Source organism: Nyctibius grandis, chromosome 1, assembly GCF_013368605.1.
Source record: "Nyctibius grandis isolate bNycGra1 chromosome 1, bNycGra1.pri, whole genome shotgun sequence".
Taxonomy (NCBI): Eukaryota; Metazoa; Chordata; class Aves; order Nyctibiiformes; family Nyctibiidae; genus Nyctibius; species Nyctibius grandis.
This window is the reverse complement of record NC_090658.1, coordinates 84,139,315-84,154,320: the sequence shown is the minus strand read 5'-3', so window position 1 is coordinate 84,154,320 and position 15,006 is coordinate 84,139,315. Positions and strand designations below refer to the sequence as shown.

General features: G+C 36.6%; 1 protein-coding gene across 1 annotated transcript in view; it reads right to left on the bottom strand.

Annotated features, from left to right (window-relative positions):
• ASCC3 (activating signal cointegrator 1 complex subunit 3) overlaps positions 1–15,006 on the bottom strand; it is a 274,898-nt gene that overhangs the window by 19,844 nt on the left and 240,048 nt on the right. Inside the window, exon 37 of the mRNA XM_068401794.1 lies at positions 4,003–4,227. Coding sequence (XP_068257895.1) covers positions 4,003–4,227 — 225 coding nt within the window. The remainder of the gene's footprint in view (positions 1–4,002; positions 4,228–15,006) is intronic.

Genomic DNA, 15,006 nt, shown 5'->3' with positions numbered 1-15,006 from the left:
GGAGTAACACGATGGGGAAAGGCAGGCCATCAGTGACATCGTTACAAGGTCCTCGTTTCAGGGATGTGCACGTTTCCTGGGCAAACAAGTCTTTACTCCTCAGTTTGGAAGCTGACTTCATGTCCATCTTCTCAGTGCACAGGTACCCTGCTGAGATGTGTTTAACACATCCATAGATAAACACTTCTCAAAGGTTAAGGCTGAGCTCCATGGCAGTTCTGCTCCTGGCAATATTAAAATATTTTATCAATGATTATACTACAAGTGGAGGCTTGTGGCCAATCCCAATGCAAAGCCAGCAACTGTCACGTTATTTCCTAGAAGAGACTGCCCTGCTGAATCTGAGACTGATGGTATTACTGCCTCAATTATCCATTTCAATTAATGCAAATATAGGCGGTAGTCTTAGGACAGCAGAGTAAGAACTGATCGCTGAATACACAGTCACAAAATATAAGGCCTGACAAAAGAAGTAAAAAAGAGACTAGATTTAGTCCGTTTCACAAATTCTTAAATCAGAGAGAGGAAAAAAGGTGGGGTATTGTCTTTATAATAGTAATTATCTTCTATAAAAATACTAGACAAATAATTTCATTAGAATTTTTATTCTTTGATGTTCTTCTGCAAGAAGTGGGGAAGTGTTTGATTTTGAGCAGCTACTGGAGTACTCAGCACCATCTTAGTGACACCTCTATCTTTTCTTAGTAAAAATAATGCCAACAGACTGCTAGGCTTGAAGAGAATATGCAGTCTACTGTAACTGTATTAAAGGTAACAGAGGCAAAAAATGACTTGCCCAAGATCACACAAGAACTCATGGCAGATTTTCTGAGCCATGGGAACCTTCTGTGCTTTATCTACGAAAGCCTGTCACTGATAACAAACTTGTTAGTTTTTGACTTGAGCTTTTCAATGTAGAGCAGGGACATTCCTTCAGTTTAGTCAATGCCTCAGTGGCCATTCATTACAGAGATGGGTGTGGGAGCAGACAGGCATTCACCTTCCGGAAGGTTACATACTGCTATTCCCTGTATTTCTGCAGTAAAAGGGAAAGAATTCTGTACTTCATACTGGGTTAATAGATACTAAATTTTATCTTGCCATGATGAACTCCATCTATACCTAACAAATGTTAACTATAGGAAAACTCTAACAGAGTATGTTTCTTCCATTTTCTATGTTAACAATTACATTATTTCATTGAGCCAGCACCATGACTCCTCAAATTCTGTTAAATGCTTGTGACTTCTATCTTTCATCATGAGTATACATGAACAGAATTCTAACATAAAGCCAAAACTTCTAAGACACCTCAGGAAAATTAATTGAAGAGTGATTGCATAATTTTTTTTTGTTAGAAGAGAGTGGAATGTCACCTGAAATCCATCAGCTACATTTATATATCTGGTGCTGTTAACTTAGTTTTCAGACTGAGCATTCACTCTACTCAGTCTAAAGCCACTAGTGATGAAAGAGGCCCAGAGGACACTGGAGGAATGGGTGGGAGGATGCAACGGGTTGTATATGAAAGGAACCATAGGAGAGAAGGCTGATTCAGGTGAAAGACAGCACAGAAGAGTGGAGAAGTTTAATAGCCTGTGATGGAAAGAGGCTTGCTTATGTATCGTGTCTAGAGATGGCAAATCTGCTCTGCAGGGGACCTGGGATGGAGGCCTGCTGTACGTACTGAGATACAACCACTTGTAAAAGCTCTTTGAAAGATCTTGCTTTCTTGTAATAGAAAAGCAGCGCTGATATGGAGTGTCTGTCATTCACATACCCGCCAGCAAAAATAACAGTTTATGTTCAGGTCACAGTTTGAAGGTTAGCTATACAACCTCAACAGCTAAAGTACTTTGTAAGTAAACAAACAAAAGTTCAACATAACTCAAAACCCAGTTCCTGTCTCATTGCTGAATTTTACGTTTGGTGGTGCACGAGCGTGTGTTTCACACACACAGAGAACATCACCCAATGAATAAGTTTATCAATGGATCCTTCTATGGTTCAGTTCCTTTTCTCACAACTAACATCTTTTTTTCCACCTCTGTTGACCCAGAGTTCATCAGCAGGTCAGTGCTAAGGAAAAAGGTAACAACCAGTATTGAAAGTGTAACCCTGTCTATTGCTTAGATTCTGGGAACTTTAACCTCCGATTGGAAAGCGTGACTAATAAGATGGAACAAATATTCTCCCAAGAGATGTGAACCATGCGCCAACTTCAAAATACAAAAATGCTTGCATGTTTTCTCTTTTTTTTTTTAAAAGAGGAATTTTTTTTTTTTAAGATGTCTGTATATGTAACATTATGCAGTAGTTAACGGAAGGCCCGAGTGCCAAGGCACAGTATGGAATGGCATTCTTCTGAACTCTACTTCAGCTTAAAAGAAACTGTTGAATATTTCAGGGTTTTTTTCTTCTGAGTGATTATTGTTTCTGAAACACCTATTATGCAGTAACAGGATTAAAAAATACATTTTTTAGCATAGCATGATAAATATTGAGCAAAAAAATTATTGAAAAGAATCTTTAATTTACATTTTTTCCCAAATATGTAATTAACCCCCCAAACACTAATTCCACAAATGTCTAGATGAACTTTAAGTATGTGATTTCTTTGAAACAAAGGCAAATTTTCTCACCTGAGCAAGTGACATTGTTCTCTGTTAATAACTGAGTATTATGAATAATAACTGTTCATACATTGAAGCTTTCAGCACCATGATTTTATTAATTAGAAATATCTGAAGTAGACTTGCATCCAAGCAATGCTGGTTGCCAAGTTTAAGACTCTGTAGCAATAACACCTGTGGTGTTATTTGCTTCTTACTTTCCTTTTCTTAATTTTAGTTTTGCTTTGTTTGTTTTTGTCAGTATAATAAGCTTGCAGGTTTTGCTAGTGTAAGGGTGATACCCACCCAAATCACTGGACACTGAGTTGCCCACGGTATTTTGTCTGTCTAGAGCATTGACTAATAATTTCTCATAGATGTTTGTAGTTACCACATTGTCAACAGGCCTCAAACAAGATCAAAGCCTCATTCTGAGAGCTGACACATAGATCACTGAAGATATTAAAATTCGAGCAAAAAAAAAAACTGTAGGAAGAAAGAATTACTGTCCCTATTTTACATATATGGAACTCAGGAAGATAAAAAGAATAGTTTGTTGAAGGCTACCTGATCTTCAAGACCCTGTGAATGAGTCCTTGTCCAGTTCTGCTAAAGAGAACATTATTCCTTTCCAGCAGAATCAGAGGGGGGTGTGTCAGCTAGAGCTCACCCTTCCTGCTGTAACTGTAATTGTGCTTTTCAGATATAGCAGCACTCTATTCCAAACTCAAATTGCTGCTTAAAATTCTTTTGAGGCATGCAGCTGTGTATGTGATTGCTTCTTACCAGTACTCTCCATGCTCAGTTTAGTTTCTGTGGGTCGCAACTGCAGTCACAAGCCTCCAGACTGAGTTTAAAATCTGTGTTTAAAAGCGTGCTCTTTGACTCTATGATAATTGGGAAATATAAGACTTATCTTTTCACAAGCTAGAGAAAAATCCTGTATCTCGTCCCAAATCACATTTCAAAACATGTTTTATTTATGCTTGGCAGTGACTACAGTGCTTTTGGGTGCTATAAAAATAAAAGTACTCATGTGAGACAGGTTCTTGGGGGTCAGCATGACAATCTGCAGGGAGCACACCCATGCAGGAATGACTTACGTACAGCATTCCATGACACAGAGATAGAAAGCTGTTGCATATGAAAGAAGAGGCAAGCCCTATGGCAACAGATGCCTCCAACCAGGGTACTACAGTCTTTTACTGTAAGTTTGTTTACCTCCAGTTCTGTAAAGTGGGCATCTTTATGGGCATCTAGTTCCTCCCTAAACAAAGTTCTCCACGAGACTGCAAGAAATCTTCAGATTTTTCTATATTCACAACATTACAACACACTAACAATAAATAGTAAGCCAACAAGAATTAAATATTGAAATGCCTTACTATACCTGACATATTCTAATTGCTTGGTCCAGCACTGTCTTTGTATCAGTTGCATAATCTGGACAAGGCAGCATGGCATGACTGAAGTGGGCTTGCAGCAGAAGGTGTGTTTTTGTGTGTGAACTGTCAAACGAATGGGGATTGACTTCAATTGGAAGATGTTTTGCCAGTTCACTGTTCATCTGATCTTCATTGTGTCTCACAGGCAGATCTGTGTACTCCTCAGCATTCTTTAAAAAAAAAAATAACCATTGTAATTAACTTGACAATAATTATTATTCTTTACTGAGACATTAAAAGTATATGCATTTAATTTACTACAGTTAGGTTTCATTGTTAAAATAGCAGCATTTTAATGTTTAGAAAGCGTTCTTATTTATCAAAATCATGTGTGAGGGAAAACAATAGCTAGTAAAATATTCACAAATATTCACACAATTATAGATTTTATTTTTTTTTCCACATAGCTGATTTTAACATTAGAGAAGAAGAAAATAAAAGCAGTGAAATAAATACATTAATTGGATGGACTCAGTATTTGAGATGACCTTCTACAGATGCCCTACCCTGGTTGGCTCACACAAACATTGTAAGATTAGCTCTAAAGTTGTCAATAATTCACATTTTCAGTTTTCAGGGTTTCTACTTTTCTCTTTGTATTCAAAGCACAGTGGGTTTGAAATAGGTCTGGTAAGGTTCTTTTAAAATATATTTTCAATATTTTGAGCAGTCGGTGTCTAAGCAACAGATGATCAGTGATCAAAGGAAAGATCAAAATTGTAAATAGGTGCAGAAAACTATTCTGTGTGCTCCAGAGTGGGACTAATACCATTCACACCAAAATAAAAGCTGTCTAAGAACTTTCTCACTGTTGCAAAAAGGAGCTGCACACCAACAGGTAATCTAATTGTAGTTATGGGCAGCAACACCCTTGGGGCTGAGAGGAACAAGTATCACTGTTCTAGCAGTCAGAGCAGAGATGTTAATTCTCCTGCTAGGGAAATCCACTGTCTGTGAAAGAAAAAAAAATTCAACAGAAGCATCCTAAGAACTATAATTTAGGCTGAAGAGTCAGTTCTGTGATTTAATTGGTATTTTTTTTTCCTCCACAAAATCTTCTTGTGCATGTATGTGTACATATTCTTGTTTGGAATGAGAATGATCTTTCTAAAGTAAAAAACTTGCAAGTAAAGTTAAGAGTTTTATAATATGTGATAACTTTTCCATCTGTAATTTAAGAGAATGTATTTCTTCTGTCATAAAATAAAAAGTCATTTGGTAGCCTGAAGGGCAATGTCTTCCCAGCTATGGGCTTCGCAGAGACCATTAAATTAAAGTGTTTGGGGTTTTATATTCCTCTTAAACTACAGATTCGATATTATGCATTTTAGTCTTCAATCTCCAGTCAGACTTCCTGCAAATCCATATTAATGAAATATTCACAACAGTAACCAATGCAGAGTGAGGTAAAGAAAAATGGCAATTTTAGAGCACCTAATAGAACTACCTAATTGACTTGCAAAGTACTCTACCCACTCATTAATATCCTAACACACAGAACCTTTTTTGACAATTCCTAAAAACAGTTATACAGCTGTTTTTTCCCGCCTTGGAAACTGACAGTACAAAATTTTCTATTTTCTTTAATGGCACAATGAAACTACACCTAAACTGTCATATAAATGTAACAGGAAAGATAGGTATTAGACAATTCAAGATTTGGAAAGAAAATCAGAATGTCATTAATTTATTTCATATCTTGACTGCAGATTAGAAGCGAAGACTGACTAAAGACAACTGCTGCTTAATCCTGGATGTCTCTGTCAGATCTCTTGAGAAAACTGTGGTCATTTATTCTCTGAACCTAAGGTCACAATCTTTTTAAGCCCTATAGAAGGCTGCATGTTTGCTTCACTCTTTTTATTTAACTGGCTTCTCCTTCAAAGATATTTTAAAGAATATTTACCAAGGAGATTTTTTACTTAGTTTTGCTTTGCAGTTTAAAGTAGCAGAAAGAAGAAGGATCAGCCAAGTCACTCCAGACCAATTGGTACTCCTGAAAATGCATTTTCCCTAATTCTTCCCCAGCACATGTTTTATTTACCTCCAAAACACTCCTCTTATTTTAAACAACTTGCCTACTTAATTTCCTGTTTGTGATCATTGACTGTAAGTAAGTGAGGTTCATTTTCTTATCTGCATCATGTAGGTAATTAAAGGAAATTGAGAATGGGTAGTGAAGCTTTTATACAACTGAGAATGAAGCTGAATGGAGGGCACTGAGGTCAGCAGAGTCCATTATATTTTTATGTGAGAGGCCAGTATGTCTGCCCTGTCCTTGTTTGCTTAGTGTAGGCTGGACAGACTACTAACTGCAAATCTGTTTCTCTGATTTGCCCAGCTGTCCCTGAATAAAGACATCTTCCATTGCAAAATGTTAAATGACAGTGATTGACAGCTCTGTGATGAACTCTGCTTGTAACCCCCTGCTACTGTTTTCAGGTTGCACAAGAAAAGACAGAATAAAGAAACATCCTTTGTAATCACCTCAAATGGGCCCTGCTGTTCACTCAATATTTTTTCATTTTAGTTTTCCTTTTCATTGTGAATCTCAATCTGTTCTGCAAAGGCTATAGCTTCAACTATTCCACACAACATATAAGATATATTATTTTACTACATTGTATCTGAAGACTGTTTTTACTTCCATGGGTGACGAAACAGATCAAATTACGTATCAATCATTAATCTTCTTTCTAAAGTCAAGAAACTTAATACAAACTTTAGAGTTAAACTACTAAGCGCTGCTGTGCATTTTTCGCTTTCCCTTTTTCTTCTGTTAAATCAGGACTATTGCAGCCCATGTGTGAATAATATGTTTACAAGCACCTAGATAGTTAAGCATAACTTGGAGTACACCAGGAGATAACTAGGAATTTTAGCTATGAGTTCTGCAACATGTGTTTGGTAGTCATGTCACATCTCTCTTTTCTATAGGTCTGTGATGGACTTTCCCAATAATGTCTTCTTTTGGGAGTTAGAGAGTGCTGCATCGTTTCGAGGGTGTAAGAGTCCTCTCAAACCTACATTTCAACCTTTATGCGATGCAGGGTCATATAGGAGACAGTAACTTCCTTTGCCAGTGAGAAATATAACACGTAGACCTGCATAAAGTCGATAGTTACATTTTACAAGGCCAAAGGGCTGTTCTGATAATTGAATTCCGTTTCCTGCGTAACACCAGCCACAGAATCATCTTAAAGTCCTGTCTGCGACATCATGTGCCAGATATGCAGCTTATCATCGCCCTTTACATGAATTGTTAGGATTGTTCTAAAAGCAAACAACTCATCCCATTTTAAAATATATCTTTTGCAGTTTTCTGGTACTATGAGGCACTTGAGGAGTCAGACTGAAGTAAAATTTAAATAAGGTATCCAACAGGGCGAGTACTATGCTCCGCAGTGTCCATAGGGTTAAAAAAAAATCATATTTTCTTTCTACCTACAAAAGGTGTAAGTTTGGCTGGAATTACTGATGTATAGTGAAAGCTGAACTATAACCTTATACTACATGTAAACCTTCTGAAATTTTTTAAATCTCAGGTAACTATATCTTGCTGTCTGTTTACAAGAGAGAAGAGGATACTTGTGGAGCATAGACAGAAATGGGATCAAGGTGAGTAAGTGAAGTAAACTTGAGTATTTTAAGTTAAGTTCAGTCATGGGAACAGTAAAACTTATAAAGTTAATGAGTTCTAGACTTTAAAGAGCGGTTGATTAATTTGTAACAATGAGGGTCTAAAACAAACCAAAAATAGTTTCTCACATTCCAGAGTTGAACCAGTAGTCTTTTCTTCAGCGATGCTGTTATTGAACTACCTTAGAATTGACTGACTGCCTGTATGTTCCTTTTCTTTATATAGATACAGTGAACCCAAACACACCATATTTTCAACTTTAATAAACCTGCAATGTGTTTTGAGCTCTTTCCAGTTTCTGACGTAGAAAGAAACAAGGGAAAAGCATTCTTAGAAAATTTGATACTAAAATTAACAGTTGTTAAGCTAAAGTATTAAAAAATCTTGCAGTAAACTAGTACTAAAAGTAACTACCAGAATAATAAAAAGGAGAAAAGATGAGGGTAATTTTTAGCTAATATAGTAATCATATCCTCTTTACCTGAACCTTGGTTTAAATTACATAAGCTTCTGGTAGTCTGAGTACATGCTGAAGGACTGCAAAAATCATACATTTGTGCATAGAATGAAAAATAAAACATAAGCTGCAATAAAGAAATGTGGGGCTTTTTACAGCTGTTCGGCAATTAGCACTAATAATACATTATGAAGTAGATTTAAGTTCTCTGCTATCAGAAGTTCAAAGGTATGCCAATATGCAATTTATTTTTCCAAGGGAAAACAACATATTTTGCTCTTTAAGTAACTGGATGGGTAAATATAAGCTCAACAATAATTGTATAATTGGCTTTTGTCTTTTGTTCCATTGCACAAAGTGCTACGAGTATTTTAGTGCAACATGCTGACCTGTCACTTCCACATAGTGCTACACTGTATAGCAAGTAGCTGGACTCCAGTCATTAAAGCAGTCTGTAACTATCCTCATTTGGGTGATACCTATGTCACCCTTAGTATAGGGTAGAGAAAAGCGGTATGGTCAAATAGAGAATGAACAAGCACTGATAGTTTGTGAGTAGCTGGGTAACTGGATAATCACGTCTTATAATAGACTCACAAATTCTAAATTTTTCTTTGAGGATACTTGAATTTCTGTACTTAAAACCATTTTAAATTACTTCTGGTTTTTATATATACATATACATATCTCCATTCATGTAATGACAAAAGTCTCGTTTGACCCTTTTAACTATATTACAAGGAAAATAAAAAAATCGCTTAACTAAAGTTCTGAAGTTAATCTTCCTTTGCCTGTGCTCTTCCCAAGAGCACAAGACTGTATTATGTGACACAATAATGACACAAGTATATATTATGAAAATTATTCAAATTAACCAACATATTTATGCTATATTTTATCTTCACATTTTCAAGTGTGAGTTTGATTTATAAGGAAAGACATTAAATTTCCACAGATGTATCCTGGCAGACAGCTGGAACACGATCAAGCTTAGATTTATATTCAGAAAACAAAAAAATGTGAGAAAACATGTGCTTTAGAAAAAAAAAAAAAAGGAAAAAAGAAAAAAAAAGCCCAAACTGACCGCATACTTAAAAGTTGTTTTTCAGCTCACACCAAAAAGTAAAGTAGATCGAAAAATGGAATTGGAGAAGGACTTGCTAGAATTACTGCTCTGAAAATGTTATCTGTGTTAGTGATTCCATTATAAACTCGTATTTTGAGGAGTTTATAGGTATCCTATAAATGTATATGCTTTGGTCTCAGTTTTATGGGACATAATTCAAACTTCCGAAGTTTAAAATGTTTGTGTGTTTTTTTACTCTTACATATAAAAGGTCTAGAACAATATCCCAGTTAAAGAGACTTACAGACACGTATTACTAGTTATAAGTTTTAAGAACAAACATGATGCGTGTTTTCAAGATTCATATTATAGATCAAAAGAAAAAAAAAAGTCATTTCTACCAGCTTATTGAAGCTGCTACATAACACAGGGATATTTAGATTGGAAGCCTTCTTTTAGACAGCAGACATTTGCAGAAGTGATGTTCCGGATTTTTAGGGCAGCCTGGCAGGCTCCACTAGACAACAGAGCAGGCTGAAGTTTTGTAGAGAACTCAAAGAGTGGCTAACATGATGCAAAGGAAGAAAACAGAAATTGTCAGGCATGATTAGAATATATTTACTACATGACGCTGTAATTCATCACAGCGACTATTTCTAAATAAGCTCCTCACCTTCATATACCATATAACATCTCTCCTTGTCAACTGCACGTGTATGTGGCAGTGCAATCAAATGGCACCCAGCATATTAGAGACAACCCTGCAGTGCAGTATCTTTCCCATCCCTTCCTTCCAGGGTCAGTGGCTGGCAGGGAGGAAAGGCAGAAAGCAAAACCCTGTGCCAGCCCCTGCGCCGCGGGGCACTGAGGAGTCAGAGCCGCAGCCCCTGGCCAGCAGCCGTCTCTGGCTGCAGAAAAGGGGCTCCCTCTCTGACACTGGTGCCTCCCACTGGGGACTCTGCCTGCCCTAACTCTCCACTCCAGCTTGGGTAATAGGAAAATGATCTTGCCACTTCTCTAGTACTCCGTCGGAGTACTCTTCGCTCTCTACTTTTGGAAAGATGACAAGAGGAAAACAGATACACATAGGATGGAGAGCAACATCCAAGGGATAAGGGCTGCTCAGTATCTTTTTGACACAAATACTAACATTTTTATTTATTATCTAATTAGTGGTTAATGCATTTTTACAGATAAAAGATATGTGTCAAAAAAACCTGTATAGAATTCAAATTAGCCTAATTAACTAGGAAGGAGCAAAATAGTGAGGCTGGGCTACCCTGGGCTCTGTCTCTAGATTTAAGACTTACCAGAGTGGGCACTGGAAATTGTTGAAGAGATATAAAGTTATAAAATCCATCAACATGCAATTATGTAAATCTATTATCTTTTAAACATTAATTTATAACTATCAGGATTTAAAATGAGCACATTTCAGTAATGGGACCTACAAACATAGTTTATAAGAATATACAAGTTAAAAGTTCTTACAGTCCTTATAAAGTTCTCACGTTAGTGATCAGAGAAATCATATATAATTGTATTCTCAGACTTCTCACTTTAAATGGACAAGTGTTTGATTTTTGCTTTTAAATAGCTACATATGATAAACACCACAAATTTTACAATTACAGACATCATAAAAAGTACAAGCTAGGGCAATGAAACAGTTGAGTGATCACTTAAAAACACCCTGAAGGGTTTAGATTTCACAAGTTCACCTCTCACTTAAAACATCCACACTACAAACTACTGATGACATTCCTGATGACCAGAGGTCAGGAGTCTGAAAGACCTTTGCCACTGCACACAGAGCAATAGGAGGTCAAAAATATTAGCTACCAGTAGCAGAGAGTGACCTGGCAGATCTGGGAACTTCTAAAGTACAAAGTTAAATTACAGACCTCTGCTTCAGCATGGAGTTGCTAAAAGAAAATGCAAGCATGCTGGAACATGTGAGAGGGAGGATTATACAAAATAACAATAATTTACATGGGAAAAAATTCTTAGGACTTCTGTACTAACTTGCAGGTTGGCTTCCCTTTTTCTTCTAAAGTTTCCTCAGCATATCAGAGAAGTTAGGTGTCAGTGTACAGGAAGATACAGTCATAGATAACACAATCATTGTAATTGGTTTACCAAATGGTAAAAAATAGACTTATAGAACCATTCTGTTTCAGAATAATTTCCTTTTAAAATTGCGTACTTTACTAAAACATATTAAAGCAAGGAATGAATTCATGATTTTAAGTCTTAACTCTCACAATACATATTTCATAAAGTTTACGAGCGCAGTCATAATTCAGTGCTACTTTTTTGGCCAGTCCTAATAAAAAACATTCTTACAATACATTCATTTTTCCCCCAAATGTGTAGGTACTTTCATAGTATTAAGCCTGTACAAGTTCCATAGAGGTGGCTTTAGTTCACTCCTAGGTTTTAAAGTGAAATTATTGATTATAAGTAAGCCTGTTAACACTTGCACAGTGTTACAGGTTTACTTATAATCAGGAAAAATAAACGCAAAAGAAGACTAAAGTAGGACAAAAATAAGGGCAAACATCTGAAACTGGTATGGCATACACATTATTCACCTAAAATAAGTTACTTTGACAATAGCAAATAAATAAAAAGGGAATGGTATAAATTGCATTTATAAAGTGAATTATACTGTTGTGAGAGAATTACTACATTTCATCACTGGAAATGGTATATTTGAGATTTTCGCCTCTCCAAGACGCCTGACTTTTCCTATTACTTTTCAAGAGAACGCTTTGAACCTGCACATTCTGAAAGCATTATCGTCACCCCGTTTTTTAAAATCTTAATACCTAGATGGGGCAGTGACCCACAACTTTCTTCCACTATAATCTCAAGTTATCTTATGGGGAAGACTTAAAACTGACTGTTCTTGGCTGTACTGGAACTAATTGTATTGCACTAATATAGAAAAGCTTTTCAGTGCATGAACTCAGTAATGTGCTAACACAAAACTGGGAAAATCTCTCTGAGTGTACATTCAAAAGTCTGATTGTCATGAGAAATCTACTTCGGTTCCATCTGGATGTTTTGTCCACATTTTGAAGCTAAGCTTGGCTGAATCAGCTGGCTCAACTACTGATTGAGATGATGACAGCAATAAAAATCATAATAGCGAATCTTGGCACACAGCTTTCCCCGGGAAAGCGATCAGTCATTTTCCATCTTTGGCTTTGATCCTCCATTGGGATCTTCCAGTGCAGAGCCCAGACCCAGGGAAGAAGTTAACAGATCTCTGCATTAAGTTAATGCTACTCCGCATGGAGACAGGAGTAAGTGCTACTACTTCTTTATGTGAAAAGGGGCCCATACATACTGTATATGTTAACGGCAAGCTATAAAAGCTCTGTGTGTTGAAAACTGGATTTCAGATCTGCTGACCTGTGGCAGCTCCCCTAGTGGGGAGCCACAAATGCACACTGCTGCATTTTTGTACTGGATTAAATTCCGTATCTAGACTACTATGTGACCAGAGACAAAAGGGAATAAAAAGTTCACAGGCATGAATACCTGTCATCATGTGGTGAAATGACTAGCAGCCTCTGTTCAAGAGAGGCTCAAGCCCAGAATAACAGAAGAACAATATGAACTGGCAGAAATATAGGGGAAACTTGGAAGGTGCCTACACGCACAATGTCTTTTCAGCAAGCCAGTGCTACTGGTCTCACTCTGAGCACTTTTAAATGAAAATATTTTAATATAATAATAAAAAAACACAACTGTAAGAGGAAGTGACAGCTGCTGCAAGTAAATTTCAATAAGGGTAGTTCCCTGCTGATAAAAACTGGCACTTCTCCACTCATTTCAGTGTAACTATGTGGATTAACATTGCTTGAAAATCTGACCCAACGTTTTGAAGAACTCAAGACTTACAAGGTAATGCAGAGATGGAAGATGCTGATAATTACAAGGGTGGGGAAGAGGGGTAATCACTGAGGAAACAAAAAAGTCAGTAAAAGGAAAAATATTTGAAATCTATTAAACAAATAGACAATCTGTCAGTATTTTGGTGTGCTTGATTTGTGTAAGTTCTATCAACATTTCTGTCATGAATGACCAGAGGTCTGATACAGTGAGTAACATGGCAAAAATGCCCTTGTACCACACTTGACCTTCACAGAACATCCCATAACTGAAATGGGACGTATCATGCATTACTAGGGCAGATCTAACCCTTTTTGGATGGCAAGTGATAATTTTTCTTGGTGGTGTTCACTGCACACAAATTTGTGAGAATACTTTAAAATCAGTGTCCCTACACAGACTTATACCCTGTCTTTTCTACCTGTAAATAAAGGCATTCATCTAAAGTATGCTGTAAGAGCTGTATTAAAAAAAAAATAAAATGGAAAGATAACTGACAATAAAGAGAGTTGCAGATATTTTGCCTCTAGTGTAAAGTTTTAAGAACTTCTTTCAAAAGACAAAGAAAACAGAGATTTTCAGTACCAGATGTCTTAGAAGATCCCATTTGGATTTGAGCTACTTAAATTTGCAATCATGTATTTATACATCTAACAGAGCTTCTGTTTCCCCTAGAATCTGAAAATTAACTAGCTTTGTAGCATCTTCATTGATCTGCCACCCGTGCCCTGAGGATTAGAGACTCCACCTGAGCTTGTTTTACAAGCATAACAGAAAAAATTAATCTCTGCTGGCAGCGATCCCACTGGGATACTGATGAATAATGATATCCCTCTCTTGCTGCCCTCTCAGTCCACTAGAAAAGCCACTCTAACCCAGCAACGTGGAAACCGCTGAAACCATTTCAGCTGTGGATTAGCAGGCAGTCAAGCATCCATCTGTTCTGTGTGAATCAAGAGAAAGCAAACACGCATTCTTGTAGCTAAAGAAGTATTAAAAATTAGCATCTTATATGAATGCATATAGGAAATATCAAGACAATCATAGAAAAAAGAAAAAATAATCTATTGTCTACACCTCATGTTTACATTTGCTTGCTGCCTTAAGCAAATGATAAAACAGTTGGAATTAATCTCATTAACCTACAGAATATCGTGCATTCAATGATTTAATATGTTTAAGATAAAATATCTTAATATCGTATGCATCAGTTGTACCTAAAAGTATTTTGTAAGTAGACATGCATATACACACTAAATAAATATAAGCAAACATAGTAGCATGCCTTCACCTTGACAGGAGAAGGATTTAAGAGACCTGTTGTGGGAGGGATTTTAGCCATTTTCTCACCCTCTGAGGTGAGAGGAATAGACTTGAGATATTTTCTCCTTCTGAAAACTAGTAGTTTGAATAACCTCTGCTGGCTTGCTAGTCTTTTCCACTGGAAGACAGAAAGGAAAGGCAGTGGGAAGTTGGCATGTGAGAAATCCGATCAAATTGGTGATGTCTGATTTGACTCTTCCATGGGAAATAGGACAGTGATCTACTCTAAATTAAGGAAAGCTGTATTTGAGCATCACCTCAGATAAAATTACTTAGAAAGTGCATCATCTGACAGTTTTCACATACAACAATTCCAATATTTTGCTGGATGCCTGGTCCACATTCATTAAGCTGCAGAGGTGAAGAAAATCTGCAAGAGAACTGTTTGTTCTCTAAAAGCAAGCTTACTATGCTATACCAAATTTACAGACATATAAATATATATTAACTTTTTCAAATGCTAAGAAAAGTTTTGGCCTTTCGGAGGCAAAAATCTCTCTTCAATTTCTTCTAACTTTATAGGTTACCCAAGTAACCGTGAAATAAAGCACCTTGTAAAT